This window comes from Gopherus flavomarginatus, chromosome 3 (assembly GCF_025201925.1).
Source record: "Gopherus flavomarginatus isolate rGopFla2 chromosome 3, rGopFla2.mat.asm, whole genome shotgun sequence".
NCBI lineage: Eukaryota > Metazoa > Chordata > Testudines > Testudinidae > Gopherus > Gopherus flavomarginatus.
This window is the reverse complement of record NC_066619.1, coordinates 76,927,661-76,955,358: the sequence shown is the minus strand read 5'-3', so window position 1 is coordinate 76,955,358 and position 27,698 is coordinate 76,927,661. Positions and strand designations below refer to the sequence as shown.

General features: G+C 39.6%; 1 protein-coding gene across 2 annotated transcripts in view; it reads right to left on the bottom strand.

The window, feature by feature from the left end:
* The window catches only part of PRR16 (proline rich 16), a 243,865-nt gene that overhangs the window by 81,569 nt on the left and 134,598 nt on the right, over positions 1-27,698 (bottom strand). For both annotated transcript variants that reach the window (XM_050945949.1, XM_050945950.1), the window contains exon 2: positions 11,229-12,128. In XM_050945949.1, the coding sequence (XP_050801906.1) occupies positions 11,370-12,128 (759 nt within the window). In that variant the 3' untranslated portion in view covers positions 11,229-11,369. The remainder of the gene's footprint in view (positions 1-11,228; positions 12,129-27,698) is intronic.

Here is a 27,698-nt window from a genome sequence, read left to right as displayed (position 1 = left end):
CCACACCGCATCATGACCTGAGTCCCCGCCACAGTACCCTGTGTTGCAATCCAGGAATCACTTGGACAACTCCATGGCTCGGTGGCCCATGCAATCAGGCCCAATCAGCGGCTGGGCATGGCAACTTTGCCCCATACAGTGACCCATATTAATCCCCTCTCCCATAGGCAGCTCCACCCTCCTCCTCTGATGCCAAGTGCATGGAAAATGTGCAAGGAAGTGAAAGGAGAACGGGGGTATATGCAACAGCAGGCGATTTCTGTCTTGTACATGGTTTCCTTGTTTGCACTTGTTCATGCACTTTTAAAAAAAATTTATTTATGATTTTATTGTGGTACTTGCAGCAGGCCTGTCTGGCAATGGGTTAATGTTGTCCTTTTCTAATATATATTTATAAATAAAGCTTTTTATTTTATGAAGAAAATTAATTGGTATTACTTCATCGTATCATGCAATGTGTAGTTAAAGGGAAACACATGATCAGGGACAACTGGGCACTTGTAAGCAAACACTATTTCTCAATAAAGTTAGCTACATCCATCCAGACCTCAATCACTTCCTTACATTACTCCATACTGTAAAACAACCCCTCTCCCCCATCTGTTAAGTGGTCAGAACATGCATAACTATATTGCATGGCAATCAACCCCACACACCTCCCCAAGTATTGAAATCCCTCACAAGAAAGCTATCTTTTTCCCCAGCCCCTCTTTCATTGGCCCACAAAAGTCCACAATGTGGCCTCCTTCATATTGCTGGCAGCGTACACACCAAAATCATGGCTCAGAGGGATGTGTTCGTGGCCTGCTCAAACTTCCTGTAACGTGCAGGGGTGGACAGTTTTCCCATAGTCAAAGATCCAGGGAAGCCACATTTCAGGAGGGAGCCAGGAAGTCTGGTATATAGTTGGTTGGACTCACATCTGCATGCTGGAGTGGGGAAGCCAGAACTCCAGGCTCAAGCCCGATTAGAAAATTCTTACCCTAGGATTGACAATCTGGGCAGTCACTCAGGCCACTCAAGCTCTCTATCCCAGGATACGCTCACTTGAGTTCCACTAACCAGGGGCTCACACTGCAGTTTAGACCACCCCTTGAGGCTCTGCCTCACCCCTGTCCCCAAATGTAGGATTATGGTTATGAGTCACAACAGAACCCAGTACCACTATCGGAAAGAATTTTCAAAAGCACTTAAGGGTACCCAGCTCTAATAAGGGTCAATTGGAGCCACACACCTAAAACTGGATGCTTTTGAAAAATCTCATTTATATTGTACTGGACCATTATTGTATAATACTGTCCAGTATTTGGATTTGTTTGTTTTAATGAGAAAGGCTCCTACACTGAGGGATTACTATAAAGATTCAAAAGCATACCCATTCTTAAAGACATAAAATGCTTAGTTTGGAAATCCTGGTAGATGGCTACCTATTATATGAGCAACAAAATATCGACTAAATAATATTTAAATATTATAGGTTGGTGTTTCAGGATTTGGCTATGGTTGGATTCTTCAAGTATGTATAACTGCCATATAGAAGCACCTGACATGCTGTTAATGGTCTAAAATAAACGTTTCAGCTCCTTCAGTTCTTCTCAGCATACCAGGCTCTCTTACTTGTGTCACAGTCTGCAGAAGGTTGGCCATCACAACATGGGAAATTGTGGACGTGGATGGCTTAAAAAACCATAATACCCAGAAGATGCTGTGTTGCAAAACACTACCATAACCCAGTAAGTTGATGTGCTCACATAGTGGTAAACACTCACTATGTAAGCAACGTAGCCCATCACATGTAAATATCTACCTTTGCCTTTGTTAATGAGCTCTTCACAGCCAAATAGCATTGGAATATTATCTTACACGTGCAAACATATGCACGAGCGCACGCAGACAATAAGTAAATGCCAAAAACGTACATCAGTCAATAAAGGAAAAACTAGCTCACCCTTCCCCCTAGGAGGATGCCACATAGAGCTCATTCGCTATATACAGCAGTGAGTTGTATGGAATTTAAAGTACCCATTTTACATGGGGTGAAACGTCTATGGTTATTAAGCTCAGGAAGTCACAGAGGCACCAATTACTGTTAGGCTGATCTGCAGCAGCTAGAATAGAAGTCGTCAAGATTTGTCAATGAATATGATTTGAACATGCCCCCCATGACAACTTCTACAAGTCATCTAGTTAAAATATAATTAACAAAACTGCCCACTGTCTTTGGGCTCTTTCTGCATCACAAAACAAGCCAGCATAATAAAATCCCAGCTAGTGTTTCACATAAAAAAGGACTGCCATATAATTGCTACACAACGAAGATGTAACTACACTGCAGATTTTATGAACTGTACTGCTGTGTGCTTACTCAACAGCATCAGTGTTGCCACTGTTTTAAATTATGCAACAGCACATTCATTCCTAATAAACTCAGAAATGCTAGGGACCCCATGTGTAATTACTATATGTCATATATCATACTTTGCCCTATAAAATACAATATAGGTACATAATAGGTACCTAGTAATTTTCCGATTAAGCGTTCCAAATGTTGTACTTACCACACTTCCGTTCTTCTGCTGCATGTCTTTGAAGAGATTTTACCTTTCAAATTATTCCCACAAATCTAATTTTGATGCATTTTATTAAAAACTCATTATGTATCCATTCTTGCTTTATGTCTGGACTTACACTGCACATAAGAATCTTCAGTATGTACTTTAAAAGATGAAGGATTCTAGATCCAGTTGACATATACGAAGCATGAAAGGAAAATATTATCAAAGTAAAACTATGCTCCCTGTAATGTAACCTACTTTAAGATAAAATCCAAAAGAAATGTAGTCACGGTAATGATTCGAAGCATGATTACAACATTTCTACTTCAACTACATGTACAGTTATTCAGACAGTTTATGGAGTCACTAAAAAAGGAGCTATAATTAGGTGCAAAAATAAGAGTCCAAAGGAACCATACAATACTGTCTGGTAATTAAACAATGTATTTGGTACTTTTCTTACTCTAAAACCAACAACTGGGTTATCCAAATAAAGACAAACAATGTGGTGATTCATTTCCATTATTTCATGAAACATCTTAAGCATAAAAAAAATGACAAAACCCATCATCAGAATTGATTACTTCTATGAACAGTAAACTATGATCAGCAAAGCTGTAATAAAACACATTAGTCCAAATAAGGTGAGAGGTGGAACTGGAACATTGGATCTCCCCTCAAAGCTTTAAAGGTTAGTTGCCACAACACATTTTTATTCCCACTTGTTCCTTTCCCTGAAAGTCTCCTCACTTCACTTGCATCTTAACCAATTATAGTATTCAAACAAATAGCAATTATTCTGTATTTTTAAATTCCAAAACTTCTTCCATAGACCTCCACTAAATTAATGGAAGAATCCGAGATTCTTCCTTTGACCGTGTGAAGTCTGGATTTAGACACGAGAATAATAAGTATTACAATTCAGACTTTAAAAAGTATTAATAAAGGATCAAGGTTGAATAATAGTCTGAAATGGCTATAACCATGTTTACTATAGCTGCATATAATATTTAGTGCCTTTCCTTTTTAGTTATATTAAAATATAGCTACAGAAATTCAAAGTGTCACTACCTCTGTAGCATATTATATATTATCAAAAGATGTTTTATTTTAGTAATCATCTGTCTTTGGAACTGTCTGGTTCTGGCTGACCGGTTACGGCTTTCTCAGGAAGATGTGAAACATACTGTGTTGTGGATGTTTTAAAAGATGCCTCACAATCCTCACATTTTGAATTTAAATTTAAGAAACGTTGCTGGCTGAATAGAACATTGCATTATTCCTTGTAGAATTTTAATTACAGGTTCCCAGACAACATTATAAAGCTTTAAGTTAATTGCCTCCAATGGTTTGTAAATTTATTTATTTTAACATGACAAAATAAAGTTCAGATTAAAACTGTACAATTATTATATTGGTAAAAGTAACTCACAACAGAAGAAAACCAGAGAAGCATTAAGAGAGATCAAAGATATTGGGCCATCATCTATAATATGCTCAGTAGATAACGTGGTCAGCTGTAAGACTGGTTTAGCAAGTATTGCAGAAAAATGAAACCTTTCATGCTTTGGAAATTCATTTCTGCCCCAAAGCATCATGCCATCTTAAAAGCTATATACAAAAGCAGAGACAAAGTGAATTAATGCTGGCATGTTCATACTGATGTGCTAAATAACTACTATGAAAATCAAGACAAAACTTGTTTTGTAAATGCAAAGCACACGCATAGTTTCTATAGGTAATGACTATGGGCCAAATCACACATCCCTGCTGCTCCCTCTGGTGGCTGGTTGTCTGCAGAGTTTCCTCTAAATGCCACTGAGCAAGGAGCATTTCTTCTGTACAGGAAAGAGCAAAGGGCGAGACTGAACACAACTGGATTCAGTGCTAAGCACTGCAGGCTCCTCACCCCACTGATAGCTTCCTCTCATTTGCCCCTCCACACTGGGCTAACATTTGTAAAGAGAAAGAAGTGCTATTATTCCTTCATGCCTGTATGGGTGTTTTTTCCATTGGTGGGAGGAGAAGGGGGCTATAATTATGTCCATGATTTGGTGTTTCTCCCCAGGATGATATACACTTTTTTTCATAGTGTAATTATTATTTATACCTAGAGACTTCAACAGATATCAGGACATCATTGTGCTAATCACTGTGCAAACTCATAAGAGACAACTCTTGCAGAATTCAATCTATACAGACATGTCAGGCATAGAGTGGGAGAAGGCAATTACTATCATCACCATTTTATGGATGGGGAATTGAGACAGAGAGAGATGAAGTAGGTAATACAGGGAGTCTACAATAAAGGCAGAATTTGAACACTGATATGACTTGTGCGCATACACACAAATACCAGATGTGTGGACCCAACACTTTTGGACATAACTTCCATTAACTTTAATAGAAAATATGTCTAAATTCCTTAGACTGCTTTGAAAATCTCAACTATGGCCTATTAAATATCTAACACATGCAAGGTAATTTTGTGCACCTACTTGAAAATTTAGGCTTTAATTCAATAATATAATGTTTTGTGCAAAAGTGGAGAAGGAAAGACTGTTTTGTTATTAGGAACTCAGAAAGTTTCTAGAAAGGGACCAAAAAAGATTCCCAGAAGTAGACTGAGACAGAGAGCAGATGGGAAATAGAATGTGAGTGCGTGAGGTTAAAAGTTCAGCAACTGGGCTATGTAGAATATTCAGGGTGGAAAAGCCTAGGCTTGAAGTTAAAAGTTCCTCACAGACCATTTTTCTGCGGAAGCTGAGGACTGAAAACTTAGTACTTAAGTGAGATGCACAATTACCACATAGGTCAGAGAGAGGCATCTCTGTATGGTAGGATGGTTAAGTAGGAGATGGAAGGATGTCTACCAGTTCCTGCAGAGTCTAGGGACAGAACATAGGAAGGGAGACTATGCACTTAGTACCTTGGATGAGTTTGTTGGAGAAGAACTGAGTCGAGACTGACACAAGAAGTGGAGAATCCTTCATTAGGTCCTAGGTCTCTAGTCAGCTGCCTCCCCTTGGACCTGTAACCTGGATAGAGACTAAATATTATCCCAAACTCCGTGCATACTAAATGCTTATCTGGAGTAACATCTAAACATTTTCACATTAATGACCAACTAAGAATTACTTACCATTTTTAAACTGTAATCTGAAAATTCTCCAGTTTCCAGTAGAAAAAATAAATATGATTTAGATCTCATACTGAAAAAGTGACAGCTAGAATAAGAAAAAACTTTTTAAATTTCAATATTCTACTTGAAAAATGTAGTAAGAAATTTTCACCTAATTTGAGCCTATTGTTTAATGTGATTGGCAATGAATGCTGTTATCTGAATGAAATGTGAAATGCTCCAGACTCTACATCATACATTGCTCTACAAAGCCAGCCAATAACTACAGAACTGAATTGCATTATTTATCACTTGTATGTTTTTCCCTTATTTCTTTTAATAGATAATAAAAGTAGAATTTAGTTTGCTATTTGTGTCCCAGGTTCTCAGTCTTGAATAATTCCAAATGCTAATTAATTTGCACTTCTTTCTGTTGTGAAGTTTTTATCTGTTAGAACCTATCAATAGTGAGAATTTCATACTAAAAATAAATGTTTGGTGGAAGGAGACACTGTGGATAAAATCCTGGACCCACTGAAGTCAATGTCACAACTCCTATTTCACTCTATGTGCATTTGAGTTCTAGAAGGGGAACAAAAGAATGTCAATCCACATGCTCAATTCAGTTCTGGAAAGGAAAGAGGGAGCCATTTTGAGAGGCAGAAAAGTTATCAAACCACCTATTTGCTGCATTAATCATTTTGAGGAAGTGGTATCAGAGCCTTGGTTGCTGGAAACCAGGTTAGTAGGCTTGGGAGCTGCTGCGCCTAGCCCCAGAACAAAGATAAGGGACAGACATAGTAGGAATGAGATCCCAGCACAGAGATATTATCACAATAGGGACTCGCTAGAATGCAGATAAATATGAAGCTGAAAAAGCTTCACTGGCAAAATAAATAAATAAATAAAGTATTCAGCCAGCAAAGAGAAAAAACAGACAGAGAAAAAGTAAATGGAATTCTTTACAGTATTTCAAACAGCAATTTTAGATGTGGAACTAACAGTTACTGAAAAGAAAATGCAGGAATAGACGCACCAAGGTAGAGTGAAAGGAACGGAAAAGGGAAAGGCAATAGAACAAAACCCAAGGAGAAACAGGGTGCTATATTTTTCAAAATATTTTCAATCTTATTTTATATAAGATTGCACAAATCTTATATAAACACACAACTGATTGTACATACATCAGGATATGCACATAATACAATTCCTTCAGTACAGAAGGATTTTTCTGATTAAGTTAAATTACACAGGTAGGTACATATGACTTATGATAGAGGCAGCATCATATGATAAATCTTTCCTTTTTAATAGCAACCACTGTGTTGTTGTGTAGTTTGTGTGTAAAGAAGTCTTGCACACGGTTTCACCATATTTTAAATGGAAGGAGGAGCTGCTCTGGAGCCTCATGAGCAAGGCAGAGGGACTTCCAGTGACTTTCAGAGATCAAGGATATCTGTAAAACAAGTTCCTTGTGCCTACTGCTAACTTGGGGTCCAAACGTACTCCATTCACAACAACTCTCATGAGATTAAATATGCTGACATCATACAAATAGTAAAGGCATTATAATGATGCAAATTATGGGACTGAAAAACAGTGGAAAACGTGGATAATATGATCAAACGCAGGGGTCGGTAACCTTTCAGAAGTGGTGTGCCGAGTCTTCATTTATTCACTCTAATTTAAGGTTTCGCGTGCCAGTAATACATTTTAACGTTTTTAGAAGGTCTCTTTCTATACGTCTATAATATATAATTAAACTATTGTTGTCTGTAAAGTAAATAAAGTTTTTAAAATGTTTAAGAAGCTTCATTTAAAACTAAATTAAAATGCAGAGCCCCCTGGGCCGGTGGCCAGGACACGGCCAGTGTAAGGCCTGGTCTACACTACGCGTTTAAACCAATTTTAGCAGCGTTAAACCGATTTAACTGCGCACCCATCCACACGACGAGGCCCTTTATATTGATATAAAGGGCTCTTTAAATCGGTTTCTGTACTCCTCCCCAACGAGAGGAGTAGCGCTAAAATCGGTATTACCATATCGGATTAGGGTTAGTGTGGCCGCAAATAGACGGTATTGGCCTCCGGGCGGTATCCCACAGTTCACCACTGTGACCACTCTGGACAGCAATCTGAACTTGGATGCAGTGGCCAGGTAAACAGGAAAAGCCCCGCGAACTTTTGAATTACATTTCCTGTTTGCCCAGCGTGGAGCTCTGATCAGCACGGCTGGCGATGCAGTCCCAAATCCAAAAAGAGCTCCAGCATGCACCATATAGGAGATATTGGATCTGATCGCTGTATGGGGAGACAAATCTGTTCTATCAGAGCTCCGTTATGGAAGACGAAATGCCAAAGTATTTGAAAAAAATCTCCAGGCTACACAGTGCTGCGTGACAAGCGTAACGGAAAGCCAAAGAATCAAATGGACGCTCATGGAGGGAGGGAGGGGGTACTGAGGACTCCAGCTATCCCACAGTCCACAGCAGTCTCCAAAAACTATTTGCATTCTTGGCTCAGTTCCCAGTGCCTGTAGGTTCAAACACATTGTCCAGCATGGTTCAGAGTATAGCTCATCAATTTACTCCCTCCCCCCACCACGTGAAAGAAAAGGGAAAGAAATCATTTCTTGACTTTTTTCAATGTCACCCTATGTCTACTGAATGCTGGTGGTAGATGCGATGCTGCAGCAGTGAAGAGCAGTATCCACTCCTCTCCCCTCCCTGGTGGCAGACGGTACAATATGACTGATATCCGTCATCACCATCAGCCCGTGCGTGCTCCTGGCTTGCCTCAGGTGAGGTCGGCCGGGGGCGCCTGGGTAAAAATAGGAATGATTCCTAGTCATTCCCAGTAGATGGTACAGAACGGCTGGTAACCGTCCTCATCATAGCAACTGGGGGCTGAGCTCCATCAGCCCCCTCCCTTTCCTGTGTAAAGAAAAGATTCTGTACTGCCTGGACTATCATAGCAGCGGGATGCTGGGCTCCTCTCCTCCGCACCGCTGAATGTTCTGCCTGGACTGTCATAGCACCAGGAGGCTGCCTCCCTCTCATTTTATCTTACTAACATGTCACTGTTTCTTATTCCTGCATTCTTTATAACTTCATGACACAAATGGGGGGGACACTGCCACAGTAGCCCAGGAAGGTTGAGGGAGAAGAGAAGCAATGGGTGGGGTTGTTGCAGGGGCACCCCCCGTGAATGGCACGTAGCTCATCATTTCTGCGGGATCTGACACGGAGCAGCTGTGCTCTCTGATACACTGGTTCTCTAGCACACTTGCCCCATATTCTAGGCAGGACTGACTCTATTTTTAGAAACCATAAAGGAGGGATTGACTCGGGGAGTCATTCCCAGTTTTGCCTTTGTGCCCCTGGCCAACCTCAGCCAGGGGCACCCATGATAGCAGCAGACAGTACATAACGACAGATAACCGTCATCTTATTGCCAATTTACAATGGCAGCAGATGGTACAGAAAGACTGATAACCGTCTCTGCTACCATGCAAAAGCAAACAAATGCTGCTGTGTAGAGCTGTAGTAACGTCTCTGTTAACGGCATCCAGAACACATACGGTGACAGTAAAAAAAAACAGCTGAACGAGCTCTATGGTTGCCGTGCTATGGCGTCTGCCAGGGCAATCCAGGGAAAAAGGGCACGAAATGATTGTCTGCCGTTGTTTTCCCGGAGGAAGGAATGAGTGACGACATTTACCCAGAACCACCCGCGACAATGATTTTTGCCCCATCAGGCACTGGGATCTCAACCCAGAATTCCAAGGGGTGGGGGAGACTGCAGGAACTATGGGATAGCTACAGAATAGCTACGCACAGTGCAATGCTCCAGAAATCGACGCGAGCCTCGGACCATGGACGCACACTGCCGAATTAATGTGCTCAGCGTGGCCACGTGCACTCGACTTTATACAATCTGTTTTACAAAACTGGTTTATGTAAAATCGGAATAATCCCGGAGTGTAGATGTACACTGAGTGCCACTGAAAATGAGCTCGTGTGCTGCCTTCGGCACGCATGCCACACGTTGCATACCTCAATCAAATGCATGAGATAATGACTTCTCTGCATTACGATGGTTGGATAAACCACACAGTATAGTGCAATGGGAGGCTTTAAACTCCAGAGATATATTTGCACAAAATTCAGCCTTTATTATCGGTAAAAGTTTCATAAGGATTTAGCAATTTAATGTAAAAAGGGTAATTATTTTGCCAGGCTCTTTGTTGTTTTGGTGCAAAGTAAATACAACAAAGGTGTGAATATAGCGGAGCTGTTTCAAGGTTGATTTCAGCTGAATTTCTATTGCTCTATGCAAACATAAGGGACTGACACATTTCTATGTTGGTTAATAAGACCCCACAAATGCCAACCTTGTCCAACCCTTTCAGAGCTGAACAGCCTAAGTGCATGTTTTGTGTGTAACTCAAGTAACATCTGCTGACATTCAGGTGTTTAGGTCATTTGCAAGCTTATTTTTGGAGGGACTTTGTGAAGAAAAGGTTTCCTATAAAATCTCTTTCACTGATCGCCTGCTTTTAAAACCCCAGGAGCCAACATTCCTCCTGACAACAAGTGTTCTTTTCTGTAAAACAATGAAAAAATACTGGAGAGTTTTCTCACTGGTAAGAATTTTAATTGGGTTAAGCCACCAAAATGTCATAACAAGAGAAATGTCTTGTTGTGCATGTTAATTCTTAGTCATTACATAGTGCTTTTCATCTTCAAAACTCTTTACAAGTATTAAGCACCAATCCCTGAAGACTGTACATACAATTTCCATTGCCCTCCATAGGAGATTTGCCTGAGGAAAACTTGAGTAAGGACTTTAGGACTGGGCTCTAACTCATTAACCTACAAGTCTCATCCATGTTAAATAGTTCATAAGTAGATAAGTATTATCCCCACATGAGATGGAACAATGGAAGCAGAAAATAACTCATAAGGCCGTGCCTCCTCTTTCAAAAGCATGGCATTCCTTTCTCTGCTTTTTGATTATTGAGTGTTTCAGAACCAAACTTGAATATTGTTTGTTTTGCTAAGATCATATCAACATGCCTTCCAATTGCCATTCATCCCTAGACCAGAGAACAAAAAACAAGCTGGCTTAAAACTGTGCACCATAATGCACAGCCCCGGACAAGATACCCTTGAGTCAAGCAACCAGGCATATAAAAACTCATTTGTTAAGATTCAATCAGGAAACATTAGCTGGAGTTACATTTTGCTCCACATAATCATACATTATGTTCCTAGCAAATGTATTTTAAAAGTTTCCTGCACTACAAAACAACCACAGTACTAATTATTCTATTGTCTGAGGAAGACTTAACTTCACCTCTAATTGCTACTGCGGACATGATGTTTTTGAGATGAACTATTAACATTTCTTAGACCATAGTTAGAGCTGTTCAGCTGCAATCACTTTTAACAGCTCATGACCTGTAGCATGCTCATTATACTGGAGCTTTTAATAACAAAATTCTTTGGTGCAAACATGTGACATTGGTGAACAACTTTCTTTGTACTTACCATATGATTTTTATGCCACTTCACTGAACACAGGATGTAATATATTTGGGCTTTTTATTGCTTGAGTAGAAAGTGCTCATTACCTATTTGTTTATGTTTATATATAGGAAAAAAAACAAACAGTTTTTCAAGTGGCATACATCACACTGTTGTAGTGGTTGACTTTCTCAAGATAGTCTTCTGGGGTTTTGGTGCAGTTTGTGGAGGCACAGTTGCAGGTCTGAGAGGGGGAAAGCTATTACTGGGGCTTATTCCCAAACCTCCATTTTCTAGAGGCAACGGAGGGAGAGGGGGAGGCGGCGGTGGTAAAGGAGGACATTGGTGAGGAAGCTTTCCCAGTGTGTGGGCTGGCTCACTGTGTAAGTGGACCTCCCTGTTTTTAATGTTATACCGAACATCACAGTCAGGGCAATAGCCATGGTACTGCACTTTCTCACTAAATCGCACTCGTTCCCGTGTTCCTGTTTGAGGACACCTGTCTTTATCAGGTCTATGAATCAGAGGATGTATTGGAACTTTGTCCAAGTTACTATTAGGTATGCAAAATACATCCCCATTAGGAATCTTGTTTGGTCCTCCTGGTAAACCTCCATTTCGAAGTAGGGTCCCATTAGTCTTTACAGGATTGGCAGAAGGAACTGGCCTGTGAGGGTCTTCACACTTCACAGGAGTCAACCGTGGTGGAGGTGGTGGTGGATTGGGTTTCCTCAGTACGGTGAGAATAGCAGATGGGTGTGCTGGGGGCTTGATGAGAGGTGCATTGGCATGCACTTTGGCTTTCTCCAAGCTGGACGCTGTTGTGCTGCTTGAGCTGCTGTTCAGCGTGTCAGTTTTGGAACTGTCTGTCATCTCATCCTCCAGCTGCAGGTCAGATGTCAATGTGTCAATCTGGTCAACCACCTGCATGGAAATCAGAACACAAACAGTGATAAACGTTCACCACAGTAAAGGCAAACAAACAAAGCTTTGTTCACAATCATCTTTATCCCCTTCCTGGAACTGAAACATTTTAATATTCAATGTTATGAACCACTGTTTCTTTTTTCTTCTTGTCTAAATCTAGTTTAATTTTTTTTTTTTAAATCTGTGATTAGTCCTCATCTGAAAACAATGGAAATACAATTTTAGCCTCTCTGCAATGAAATTCTGTGATTTTTCTCCAGGGCTTACCTACCAATAACACGCTGCGTGAACTACGTAACACAGTTTGCCTCACCGTGTAGGGAAGGCTGAATGATTTAACCTCAGTTTGTTCAGGATGATTTCTGAAACCAGACCTACTGTAGAAGATCTGTTAGATTTGACCTTTAACAAAATCCAGATTTAAACATGTATCTCAGAATTGGAGATATTGTGGATATATTGTCAAAAGTTAACATACACGCCTATATAAGCAATTTTTACACAAGTAGTGAGTAAAACAGTTTTTTTTACTCATTAGCAGTTACCAGATTATCTTGAACCACACATTCTACTTTTGTGACTATTTACTTGAGATATCTGACTCCCCCTAAACCAAATCTGAAATAGGATCATTTATAAGATAAAGATATTGTTACTGTTTATTCCTGAAGGGGATAATTCACTCTAGTTCATGCATTTTATATTAAGAGGATTCTCTATGTACCCTACTTCTAATGTGCTTACACTCACTTCCCTAGTATCTAGGTTTTTGTAATCTAGTCTATTTTCCAATTTATGATCATACTTTATATGTTCTGTTTATATATTATGTAATGTTGCCTTCTGCGAGCTATACAAAACTTTGTACGCTACGATTAAAAGCCCCTCCTGAAAAATGCACCCTATTCAGTACTTAGTTCATTAACTCTTAAGGTAAATACAGCCATAAAAGCATAGAAGGGAAATACAAATTTGAAAAAAAAAAAAGATGAAAATACCTTTCCCATGCCCTTATTACCATTGCAGGTTGTACCCAGACAACATTCAATCGTAGAAATGCTATTGCTAAATTTATTTTCCATTTTTAGCATGTTTTCATATAACAAGTTTTGTTTCTACTTGTAAGGTAACACATTGATGTCCTTGACTTAACCAAAGGATTATTCAAAAGGAGAGAGATTCAAGTAGCCTCTTTAAAGGAGATTCAATTATTTACATGTGCTTTGAAATCACTTATCCAAAGTCTGTCTAGATACTAGTAGAACAAAGGACTGTAATTCAGGTATTATTTTGAACTATAAATTTCAAAGTGACAATACATTAATTCTGTTGTAATTCTTCAGAAAAGATTGAAATTCAAGATAATACAGCAATATTTATTAAGCTAGTCTAATTATTCTTTGTAAGTAAATTACTTGAAGAATTTAGCGCCTTTTCTCTTAAGAATTATTTGGAATTTTTATGGCCTGGTCTACACTTAAAACAGGATTGACATAGCTACACAGCACTCAGAGGTGTGAAAAATCTACAGCTATGGTGATCTAACCCACAGTGTAGATATAGCTAGGGTGACAGAAGAATGCTTCCTACAACAACAGAAAAACCTCTTCCATTGCCGTAGTCTGCATCTACCCTAAAGGGTTACAGCACCATAGTTGTGCCATCGTAGCTATGCCACTGTAGTGCCCATAGGGTAAATGTAGCCTATGGAAGTACTTCTATTTCTCAGTATTTGAATATTATAATTTATTCAAACAAATTTCATCTTTCATGGTCCTGGCAAATGGCTCACATTGACTATTCTGTGTTTAGTGTGTGACAGGTCACAAGTCACTTGATATTGTTTCTGCTTCCTCAATGGAGCAGAAGAGATTACAAACAAGGAGAATAATTGTGGTGTACTGAAATCTGTTTTAAAATTATGAAGAATAAGGAGCTCCAGGGGGAAATTTATGATCTGAGTCTTCAGCAGAGACTGTCTGCAGACACAGCCTAGATGAATGTGGGTTGAGCTGTGCCTACTTTGCCTCTCTCTGTTTTTGGCTCTTGTGTATCAGGGTTCTAGAGACTAAGAAATGAAATAGTGTTATGTTGCAACTTTCCAGCAAAGTATTTCATGGTTTTATTTAACTTATTGAGGTGTATGATGTGAACAACAGAGTTAATAATGAACAATAAATAGTGAACACACTTATTCTCATATTAATACAAATATACATACATATATACATACACACATGATGACATTCACCTCTGTGCAAGTGGCCATCACAAGGCCAATTCCTATTTAAATGATGTACGAGCCTTGTGTTGGCCCATTGCACAACAGCAAATGTCATCTACTAAGGACAGGCATCAATCGTTCATCCAAAACAACTCATCTGCATGAGTGCTGGTAAGCAGCACCAAATAGTTAAACTGAACAGCTGTTCAGAATTTGATCAAATATTTGTAACACTTCTTGTACAGTATCCAAGAAGCTTTCACATATCTCATATTTAGTACTTTCAACCTTTTGCTTTTTCATATTTGCAAAAATTCACATACAATAAAGCTTGAACTTCTTTTTCACTTTCAGTTCACTTTAAAAAAGGTCAATACCTGTAATACTGCAGAACCTCAGAGTTATGAACACCAGGGTTACAAACTGACCAGTCAACCACACACCTCATTTGGAACCGAAAGTACACAATCAAGCAGCAGCTGAGACAAAATTTTAAAAAGTACAGTAAGTACTGTAACATAAACTATTAAAAATAAAGGGAAAGCAGTATTTTTCTTCTGCATAGTAAAGTTTCAAAGCTGTATTAAGTCAATGTTCAGTTGTAAACTTTTGAAAGAACCACCATAACATTTTGTTCAGAGTTACCTCCATTCCCGAAGTGTTTGTAACTCTTAAGGTTTTACTGTACTCTGAATAACATAGGACATAAGAATAGCAACACTGGGTCAGACCAATGGCCCATCTAACCCAGTATCCTGTCTTCCAACAGTGGTCAGTGCCAGGTGCCCCAAAGGGAATGAACAGAACAGAGATTCATCAAGTGATCCATCCCCTGTCGCCCATTCCCAGCTTCTGGAGAACAGAGGGTACGGACACAGGTTGCACCCCTGCTCATCCTGGCTAATAGCCATTAATGGATCTATCCTCCAGGAACTTATTTAGTTCTTTTTCCTTCAAGCTGAAAAATCCCAGTATTTTTAAATCTCTCCTCATATGGAAGCTGTTCCTTACTTTTAGCCATTTTAGTTGCCCTTCTTTATTCCTTTTCCAATTCCAATACATCTTTTTTAAGAGGAGACCATATCTTTTAAGAGGAGACCACATCTATATGCAGCATTCAAGATGTGAGTGTACCATGGATTTATATAGAGACAGTCTGATATCTTCCTGTCCTGTTATCTATCCCTTTCCTAATGGTTTCTAATATTCTGTTAGCTTTTTTGACGCCGCTGCACACTGAGCTTATGTTTTCAGAGAACTATCGACAACGACTCCAAGATCTCTTTCTTGAGTGGTAACAGCTAATTTGGACACCATCATTTTGTATGGATAGTTCAACAGACCGGCTATAGGAAAATAACTCTGAAGAGAAAAAAAAAACCAGCAATCTGAAAAAAATTGTCATTACATTTTTTTCTCTCTCTGAGGACCCAATAGATTCAACATATATTTGTTAATTAAGAGACAAATTCTTCTCCGCCTTGAAGCCTCAGATTTGGCATTTTGTTTTTTTGTGATAAACAAATAAGGACCAAATTCTACCCTCAGAGGTATATATTTGCATCAGAAGAATTTGGTTCTGATGAAGATGGAGATGAGACACTATGAGAGGTGCAGCACCTCACCAGCTTCACCCTCCCCCACAACCACCGAAAGGGGAGAGCATATTATTTCTCTCCCCCATTTGTCTTTAGGTAATGCCCAGTGGCCTCAAAATGTAGTTGGATTCCCTCTGTGCTAGTCACTGTACAAACACACAGTAAGAGCCACTTCCTTCTCCAAAGATCTTACAAGGAGAAAAAAATAATACAGTCCTAGCTCCAGTTTACACATGTGTAACTGAGATAAACAGATTAAGTGACTCCTTAAAGTCACATAGGGAGTCTGTGGCCTGGTCTGCACTGCGGGGGGGGGGGGGGGCAGAATCAATCTAAGATACGCAACTTCAGCTACGAGAATAATATAGCTGAAGTTGACATATCTTAACTCGACTTAGATTGACTTATTTGACATTCTCGTGGCGCAGGATTGATGGCCGCTGCTCCTCCGTTGACTCTGCTTCTGCCTCTCACCCTGGTGGAGTTCCGGAGTCGACGGGGAGTGCATTCAGGGATCAATGTGTTGTGTCTAGATGAGACATGATACATCGATCCCCGATAGATCGATCACTACCCACCGATCCGGCGGGTAGTGTAGACATATCCTGTGACAGAACTGTGAATCTACCAGGATGAAGGGGGCACTGGGCCCTGATAATGTAAGCTCATCCACACAGACTCAGTGTAGCTTCATGTGAGTGTAAGGGTCTGCCTGTATAGAGCTGCTTGGAGAATTGGGCCTAGGAAGAGTCAAGATTCAAAGTTTTCTGTGCCAACAAGTAACAGCTACAGAACTGAATAATACAGCACAGATCAGACAAGATAGCTAAGCTAAACTGTCAGCCAGGGAGAGAACAGGTTTATTAGGCAACTGAAGGCAAGGGGGTAGAAAAGACATATCTAGTGGCAATCTCCTAACTACCACAGGAACTGTTCCAGTAAGGAGCAGTTTGGCCACAGTGCTTGGAGCGGTGAAAGCATACTGACCTGACTGTTAAAGACCCGACTGGTATTATGCTTGGCTTTGAACAATGTTTAATAACAGATTCAGCAGATATGTCAAAATGCCAGGGGGAGCTGTACGTCTCTTGTGAACACAGAATCCTGTCCATCCCACTCAGTCTCCCTTGCTTCCTATCACCCTTTCCCTCAAAGAGCTTTGGGTAATTGGGGACATGCAGTAACCAACATGGCCAGTGTAGACCGGACAAACAGGGAAGGCTGCTCAGGTGAAGAAGTCACAGCAGTGCCTCTTGCTTTGCCATATGATTAGCCAAATATTTGGCTGACAGAGATCAGCTTAATAAACAACCAAATCTTTCTTGAACTTGATATGAATTCTTTTGGAATTTCAAATCTAAAATTCCGAAAGAAGGGGAGAGAAAACGTCAAAGCATAAATTGACAGGCTGACCAGGTTTTAGCACATATTTCCATAGAAATAAATTGAATAAAATGTATGTATTTGCCCTCAAATAAACCAGTAATCACTCTTATTACTTACTGCAAAAACATAATTGCTGAAGATTTTTAATTCAACTGAAAGTGTAGGTTGTTTCTGGAGAATGGCCAAATGCTGAAGTGCTAATGCAACAAGTAGCAGGTTAACAAAAATTAGTACATTTTCCAAACCAAAAATTTATGCCAGTTATTCTGATTTATTTGCAGTGTAATAGTGGCTAGAAGTCCCAATCAGGGATCAGGACTTCACTGTGCTTAGCTCTGTACACACACAATGAAAAGCTGATTCTTGCCAAAGAGCAGATTGTTACACACAAATCTGTCCCTCATCACAATATAATTTACAGAGACAGAGTTGGTAAGCATCAATTTGAGAAGGTCATACTGCACCCTTGGTAGGAGTACACAGCTCCAGTTTAAGCACTGTGTACACGGATCATAGAGCAATAGCAATTAGTGATGGGAAAAACCTTTTAGTCGATTCAGTCTATCCCTTTGCCAGAACAAGATTTTCCTCAGGATTCATAGTAAAGCCCAGGCCGAAGTATGCCTCAATTTTAAATGACTTTAAACAGTTTATCTTTTGTCTTTCCACTTCCCCATTTGGAAAAAGGCACTGAGAATGGCTCTGGAAGGATAGCGCAGCTTATCTGCCTTGATTCCTTCCCATAATAAATTATGATTCTGTTCACTGTCATTTTGTTCTGCCTATTTGCCCCAAAAATTAAAATCCAGGTAGGAAAACAGTACGTAGAAAATAGTTGCAACACAGGAGCAGTATCCTGAGACTATTAGTACAATAGAAAATGCAAGTTTGCAACTAGAAACCAATTTCCATTGCAAAAGGAGGTTTTCCTGCTGGAGTAAAAAAGAAAATATGTATTTATTTTTTAAAAGCATGTCTAGTTTCCTATAGTAAGTGCACCTGATTCACACCTTTGAATGAGGGAGAGGTACTTCTCTGCTCCTACGGGGCGGTTATACCAATAGAGGAATCCAGTCCTAGAGAAGGACACATGACAGCCCCTCTGTTGCCTGCACTCCCTTGTAGTTTTTGTAAGGAGCTGGGAAGAACTGTGCAGAACTTCGTAAGAGTGTTCTTGCTGAAGCTGTCCTGGAGATCGGCCATATCTGCTGGGGTCTTGGTCAACCTCACTACTGTCTGGGTTGCCAATACTCAGCTCCCACTTCACTAGATATGTGGAGCTACATGCCTTTGGTGATACTGCACTTCTGTTCTGGCAGGGCTTTCTATCATCAGAGCTCCACAGTCCTGATTCCTGTAGTTAGATCCAAGGATTAAATCAAGTCTGATATCCATGTTACATTGCTCCCTCACAATTAGGTCCTGCAATGAAGTCAAACCTCTGATTACAGCATAGTCTACTGGAACAGAAATCTGTATGCTTTCTTTAGCTGAGCATTTTGTAACTTCACAATGTGATAAATAGGAGAAGAAGCTGGCTTGGGAAGGTATTTCTACACTAGAAGCCTTGCTCCTCCCGTAACTTGAGTTAACTGATCACCAATTAATTAGAGTAAGTTAACACTGTAATAAAATTCTACTGTAGACACTTACAAATATGTCAGCTCGTGGTCATGACTGACGCTAGGATTCAGCCTACAGTGAGCTGCAACAAGAACAAGCAAGTCACTTCCCTTCATGTGCCTCAGTTTCCCCCTCTGTAAAATGTGGACATGATACTAACCACCTTTGCAAAGAGCTTTAAATCCACTGATGAAAAGCACCACTGAAGAGCAAGGTGGTATTTTTAAGCAGGTACACTATAATTTAAAATTCCCTTTTAGAACTGGCATTCAATCTGAATTAAAAGCAAAACTAAAATTCTAATATAAACAAGCCCAGGAAGAGCAAGTATTTATTTAAAAATAAATAACTATGGTATAGTAATTAGTAAATGTACATAATACAAAATACATACAAATAAAGCATAGCAAGTAAATACATTTCTTATATGCTTGGAAAAAAATCCTTGTTAGGGAAGTTCCTCTTTAAAACACCCAAGTAGTCAATCTCAGAACTACTTCTGAAATCCACCAACAAACAGGGCCAGATTGTGCAACCCTAACTCACCTTGCTCAGCCCTTGGAGTAATGGGACTACTCATGTAAGCAACTGTTCATCAACAAGAATAAGGGTTGCACCAACTGAGTCCTATAGTACAGCATGACCTTACCTAAAGCAAATGTCATTACTGTTGAGTGGTTGCTCTGTGTTGTACTAAATTTAACTACTTTCACATACAGTTTGGAGACTGCAATTTTATGGTATTTTTAAAATCTGACTCTCAATCACAAAATGGCCAGCTCAATAGATAAAACAGCAACCATCTGAACTATGGGGGAATGTTCAAAGACAGAGAGATCTGAAAACGTTACAATTCCTGTAGAGAATACCTTTCAAGCATTCAACCTTTCTAGTGTCTCAGCCTCTGAAGAGAACTGTAATGAAGACAAATTAAAAGGTCAAACTGAAATATGGTAAATGTTCAGAAAAGAGATGAAACTGTAGTTTAAAGCTGCTTCAATATGCGACAAGTGGATCTTTAAGGTTTTCTTCTTCTCACTCCTTTCAGATGCTTGAAAAACATCAAAAACAAATTTAACTTCAGTACTAGGAGTCACTGTAGTTACCAGAACCATGACAGAAAGGGAACATGCAAGTTGAAGTGCAAATTGGTGGCTGAAATAGAGAAGTTTCTTGAATTGGATGAGTAAGTGGACACAGTACAGAGAATCAGAGAAGTTGAGGTGCTAACAGCCAAGTTCAGGAAACATCTGTATTCCAGAATGTCATAAACAGATAGCTAAGGGTTAATGTCTCTTTCACCTGGAAAGGGGTAACCTGAAACATCTGACCAGAGGACCATCAGGAAACAAGACTTTTTCAAATCCGGGTGGAGGGAAGTTTTGGGTGTGAGTCCTTTGTTCTTGGTCTGTTCCTTTTCTCATTTCTGAGAGTGATCTTTCTATCTCCTCGCTTTCTAATCTTCTGTTTCCAAGTTGTAAGTACGAGGATAGTAAGACAATAGGTTTATATTGTTTTCTTTTGTATTTACATGTGTGTAGTTGCTGGAATGGTTTAAATTGTATTCTTTTTGGATAAGGCTGTTTATTCATTTTTTTTTCCTTTAAGCAATTGACCCTGTATATTGTCACCTTAATATAGAGACTATTTTTAATGTCTTTTTCTTTCTTTTTAAGACCTGTTGGAGTTTTTCTTTAGTGGGGACTCCAGGGAATTGAGTCTGCAGCTCACCAGGGAATTGGTGGGAGGAAGAAGTCAGGGGGAAAATCTCTGTGTGTTAGATTTACTAAGCCTGACTTTGCATACCCTCTGGGTGAGGGGGAAGAGAGATTAGATCTCTCGGTACTTGTGTTTCCAGGACTGGAAGCAGGGAATCTCCTAGGGTCGTCCAGGGAGGGGAGCCTGGGAGGAAGTAACAAGGAAACAAGGGAAGGGGGTTATTTCCCTTTGTTGTAAGACTCAAGGCATCTGAGTCTGGGGGTCCCCCAGGGAAGGTTTTAGGGAGACCACAGTGAGCTAGGCACAGTATAATTCCTAGCTGGTGGCAGCGATACCAGGTCCAAGCTGGTAACTAAGCTTGGAGGTTTTCATGCTAACACCCATATTTTGGACGCTAAGGTCCAGTTCTGGGAGGAAATGTTATGACACAGAATAAAGGAAGGAATGAGCTGGCCATTACGAAGTCAGAGAGATGGACTGGCAGTTTGTAACCACCGGAGCCAAGAGGTCATAGTGGCATTATATACGGCTGGAGGAAGACAAGGATGGGCAGGCTATGGCTACCAGAGAAAAGAGGACAAGGAGGACTTCTACACAGCTAGCAGTTTCCAATTGATATCAGGCTCTCAACATGGAAACCAGAGGATATCTCTCAAGGTTCAGCTGGCCCAAAGGAACTGCGATGTACTGGACGCATCTGTGGATGGTAGTTCAGCACAAGCAATAAGAAAATCAAGCTTGTCCAAAAAAAGTTTAACTGTCCAAGGAAGATAGATGTTCCTCATAGGGATTCAATACTCAGAAGAGGCGAAAGACTATTCTGCAAGGAACAGGCAGAAAACAGGACAGTGTGCTACCTTTCTGAAGCCAAGACATGAGACCTCACTCTAAGATTGGACAAGTTTCTGAAACGGATGGGAAAGTATCCATTGGTAACGGCTCATTTCAACACTAATGAGACTATGTCATAAGATATCTCGCAGATAGATGAGTTCAAGGAACTTGGAAGTCTGCTGAAGATGAATGTCCAAGTGATCTTCCCTGAGATCCCTCCTATCCCATGAGAAACAGAAAGCTGAAGATTCTGAAAGGGAATCGCTCACTAGGTAAGTGGCATACAGTGGAGATTTTTGTTTTATGGAACATTGGTCCACCTTCTATAGGGGGGATAGTTTGAGTGGCCTCCACCTCAGTAGAAGAAGGATCAATCTTTTTGGGGAGAGGTTGGCTAGACTAGCCATGAGGAAATTAAACTGATAACAAACGTGAAGGGGGGGGAATAGGGAAAATATGAGCATTCAGCACAAATCAAGATGTTGAGAACATAATTAATCAAGGAATGAAAGGATATAAAGAAAAGAAATTATTAAATTGCCTATATATCAATGTAAGAGCCTGGGTAACAAACAAAAATAATTGGTATTACTCATTTATGAGCATAAATTTGACCTAGTTGGTTTTTCTGAATCCTAGTGGGATGATTTTCAAAACTAAAATGCTAAAATTAACAGTTCTAACCTGTTCAGGAAGTATCAAGCAGGCAGAAGAGGAGAGGGAGTGGCACTCTACACCAGAAGTGGTATTACCTGTTTTTAAGTCAGTGATAACTCAAAAGAAAATGATCTTGAATGCCTACAGACCTATGCCCAAGCACAAGATGAGGTACTAGTTGGTGTCTTCTACAAACCATCAAATCACACTTGGGAACAGGATAAGCACCTTCTTACTTATCTACAGGAAAAGCTGTGTTATCTGACTCTATAAACCAGCATTTCTGATCTTCATAGAAAGTCCATTTTATAGTCCGGTTGGCACGGGGCTGTCAGGCTCCCTACCTGGTTCCGCGTGCCTCCCCAGAAGTTGTGACATGTCCCTGCTGCTCGTAGGTGGAAGAATGGCCACAAGGGATTCAGCGTGCAGGAGGGGATGTGGGTGCAGGCTCTGGGAGGGAATTTTGGATGCGGGAGGGGGCTTGAAGCATGGCATTGGGGAACAGGAGAGGTTTTGCGGTGCCAGATCTGGGGAACACTCACCTCAGGCAGCTCCCCACAAGTGGCAACCTGTCCTTGCTGCTTGTAGGCTGAGGCGTGCCACGTGGCTCTGTGTGCTGCCTCCACCTGCAGGCACCACCCCAGTCAATGGGAGCTGCGGAGCTAGCGCATGAGGCTGAGCAGGGGCCGCGCACAGAGCCATCTGCCATGCCTCCACCTAGGAGCAGCTGGGACAGGTTGCCACTTGTGGGGAACCACCCTAGGTGAACGCCCCCCCCCCATCTGGCACCACAAAACCCCCTGCCCCGAACCCCCTCCCACACCCAAACTCCCTCCCAGAGACCATGTCCCGCATCCCTTCTCGTGCTCCAATCCTACACCTCCTCACGAACCCAAACTCCCTCCCTCTTAGTTAACCAGAATTTTTCCCTTACTGGCACCCCCATTCCCCCAGCATGCTGGATAAAAAGGCTTTTACTGTATAATGTGTAAGAAAAATAAATCTGCATGATAATACGGGCCTCCAATTTGAATGATATATGCTTGAGATCTCATGCTGCCAGTACTAAAACTTCCTTGGAATTTCAAAACATTGTAGATGACAATTCCCTAATTCAAAAAGTGTAGCATCCAACTTGTGGAAATTCTATATTAGCTCCTATCTTGACAGATAAGGAAAAATTGATACTAGAAATAAAAATTAATGCTAACTTAGGTACAAGTGATCATAACTTGACCACCTTGATTATGTGCAAACAGAATAAAATCCAGGCCAGAGAGAGAAACACACACACACACACACACTTGGTGCTTTAAATGGGCCAGTTTCACAAAGCTGAAAACAATTATGAGCCAAAAATTACTAGATCCGCAAAAGTCACAAAACCACAATCAAGGAAGGCAGCCATATTGCTTTAAAAAATGACCTTGTTTAGAGGGGAAGTGAAGGCAGCTATAAAAAATTATATATAACAAATGGGAAAAAAGGGAAGTTGATAGTAAATAATATAAATCAGAAACTAGGAATTGTAGAAATTTGGTAAAGGAAGCACAAGAAGAAACCTATGGCCAGTTGATTTAAGGACAGTAAGAATGAGTTTTTTAAAGTATATTAGGAACAAAAAGAATCTTAACAATGGTACTGGCCCATTACTAGATAGAAATGGTAGAATTATCAGTAATAATGCAGAAAAGGCAGAATATTCAATAAATATTTCTGTTCTGTGTTTAGGAAAAAACAGATAATGTAGTCATATCGTATGGTAACACTCTTTCCATTCCACTTGTATATCAACAGGATGTTAAACAGCAGCTACTAAATTCAGATATTGTTAAATCAGCAGTGTTTCAAAAGAAGGGGCTGAGGAGCTTGCTGGGCCATTAATGCTTATTTTTAATAAGTTCTGCAGCACTGGGGAAGTTCCAGAAGACTGGAAGAAAACTAACGATGTGCCAATATTTTTAAAAAGGGTAAATGGGATGACCTGAGTAATTATAGGCCTGTCAGTCTGACATTGATCTTGGTCAAGATAATGGAACAGTTGACACGAAATTCGATCAGTACTGAATTGCAGGAGGGTAATATGATTAATGCCAATTAACATGACTTTTATGAAAAATACATCCTGTCAAACTAACTTGACAACTTATTTTGATGAGATTACAAGTTTGGTTGATGCAATATACTTAGACGCCTGCAAAGCATTTTTCATTAAAAAACTAGGAAGATATAAAATTTACCTGCTACGTATTAAGTGGATTAAAAGCTGGCTAATAGGTCTCATATCACCATTGTAAATGAGGAACTATCAGTGAACAAAAGTGTGTCCAGTGGGGTCCCAAAGTGATCAGGTTTTGGCCCTACACTCTAACATTTTTATTAATTATCTGAAGAAAACATAAAATTATCATTGATAAAGTTTGCAGATGACACAAAAATTGGGGAAGTGGTAAACAACGAAGAGAAGAGATCGGGATTGCTTGTCATAGCAACAACAGCCAAGGGCAAGATCAGTCTATATTTTTCATTACTAAGATTTCTAAAACAGCACTATCATGTAGGGAAACTTACATTGAGTTTACCTTTATTGAAATAACAAGAACAGCATATAATGATGCCGCTACCACAAGAGAAGGATTAATGGCACAACATCCAGACATCGTCAGGGAACTAGCACAGTTCTATGGAGCACATCATATACACAGACACTCCACAGTTACCCCTGATAAATACGTGGATTCAGAAATACACCATTTGCTGTGTCACATACAGAGATGGTCTCAAATATTTGGAAATAGTCCTGCACCTTGTGTTAGCAGCTTATTCATAACTTTAAAAATGGTTTAGAAATTTAAAAAATATGCTTGGATCCCAGAGACCTGGAAACTTAGCATTACCATTCCAACATAAATAGATGTTCAGTGAAGAGAAGCTGGAAAAAAGCCTATTCACCATCGTAAAGGAAAAGGTTTGACATTGGCAAGTCATACAATACAAGGAGTCATCTGATCTGCCTCTTTAATACCCCATATGACACGGGCAAATTTCTCTGTCTACCCTTTGAAATAGAGTCTGCTAGGGAAGCCTTTTAACAACAAAAACAAAAAGTCATGAAGCATTAAGGAATACAGCAAGAGTTTACATCATAATGAACAATATGATTCTAGCTGCAACCACAAAAAATGAGAGCTTGTAGGTTTTTTTTTTTAAAAAAAGCATCAAACTAAGCAGAAATCTAACAGCAGCAGTGTTATAGGCCCCTGGCTATGAGAAACTGATGCAGCCTAGAAATATAGGCTTAAAGGATGTTTGTCATCAAAAAATGCTGTTTTAAAAGCCCAACTAAAATACCAAAGTTGTCATTCCGTGTAAAAAACAAAAAATTCTCACTCCAGATCCTGTGTGGAATATTCAAGTCTTATCATATACGAAAAAATTATACGGATTCATTAACTTCTAGAAAATATAGAGGATTAACCTGATTTGCATGACATTTGCCCTAATAATATTAAAATTGTTTTTATCCTTCCTCAGGGAACTTACTAATGCAATGATTTTTTAAGTAGTTCTCCATGTATTACCAGACCAAAAGCAAAACTGTGCATTACACTGTGTATTGCAACATTTAAGAACAAAACCTTGATAAGGTTTTCAATCTTCCATCTCCCCAATTCTAGGACTTGCATCAAGCTTAAATAGTTGTCAAAACGTAAGGCTAAAGAATCAATGTATGCACTTGAAATAGCATGTGTGCCTTGTACTTCTCTGGACAGCAATGCTAATTAAGTGTTTCTCAATTACTCTTTCCAAGAATTGCACATGAATCTGGCACAACATGTTCTGAACAACAACAGAAGATTTACAAATTACAAAAAACAAAACAAACAAATAAACAAACGACACACACTTTCCAAGGCTTTCAAGTACTGGAAAAAGGAAGGGAGATAATGCGCATTAAAACATGTCATGAGTAAATGTCCATAACATTTTCAATATAACTTGCAGTCAAAGGGATTTAGTTTTAGGGGAAATCAGCAACTTTCATACAATTAAGCTCATGTTAATTGGAACCAGCTTGAACTTCCATAATGTGAAGAAATCATCATATTTGTTTTTTTCATTCTGTTCATCATAGAGTAGCTATAGTTTGAATGAATGGTAGAGGTCATGAAAGTAAGGGATTAATAGAAGAACATCTGAATGGCCATCTGGAAACAACCCAATAGGTTATCCATTGTTTGTCCTGTCTCTGGGTGACCAATATATGGCAATTCAGAGGAAACCATACAACTGCCATAATATTTCATTGGAGAAAATTTCTTCCTGGACTTAGCTGGTGACAAACTTATATCTTTAAAGCATGAGGACTACTAAATTGCAATGTTTTTATATTAGATAGTGTAATTGCAGACAAGGAAATAAAAGCAATTTTTTTAGAATGGAGGGTTGCATGCAAAATTTTGCATCAGCTGCATCTATATTTGCATGTTCAATTAACAAATTTGTTTGCACAAATCAAATTGTTGCAAACAAATTGCTAGTCAACTGTCTATCTAGCAAACCAAATTGCACATACAAATGTGGGCAAAAAACTGCATAGTATTTTTAAATATAGGCTATTCTCGTAAAAAACGTGGCTCTAAATATTGAATCTGTTATGCAAATTGCCACAATAATAATCCATGGCAATGTGTTCCATAAGTTAATTATGTTTCATACTCAGTATTAGAGTAGCACCGACTTGATCCAAAGACACAACGTGTCTTTCAGCTTCTTCGCACGACCGGTCTCTCCTGAACACTGCTACTGAACAATGCCGAACTGCAGTGTTTAATGATCTTCAGAGTAATTCTATCCACCCACCAATGAAAAATAATATGGATTTACATTCTTTTTTTTTTTCCCCAGACACTTATTTTAGCCCAGTGGCTTTCCACCTGTGGCCTCCTGAGGTCCACACCTCCCTTCAGAATTGTAGGGGTCTGCAAATGGATAAAAGGTTGAAAACCACTGTTTCAGTATTTCCAGTTTTACTATTTATAAAGGTAGAGTCTCTACCTATCTAATGCAGAGATTTTAGCTAATACTATGGTTCACAATTCAAAGTACTTTAAAGTTTTAGTACAAATGAAAAGGGTTTTAATATAAGAAAACTGTACCTATGAGAATGGTTATGGGGATGATGGACTCAAAACTCAGAAAAATCAGCATTTCAGAACAAAATCACAATTTAAGAAAGATTAAATTCTGACTTCAGGGGTTATTTGGATAATCACAGTAGATCAGCAGAAGATATTTTTCTTTCCAAGGTTTATTATAAGCACTGAGACAGATTCAGCCTGGTGCTACATTGGTTTATCCCAGTTTAAACCTTGGCGCAAGACCTGGTGGCAAAAAGTCCACTGAGGAATTGGGTAGAAATGCAAAGGGAAAGTAGTGCCTGTCCTACCTTGGGGTGGATAAAGAGCGGCAGGTCTTGCTGGGTTGGGAGGTGTACAGCACAGTACATCAGATAATCTTGCAGCA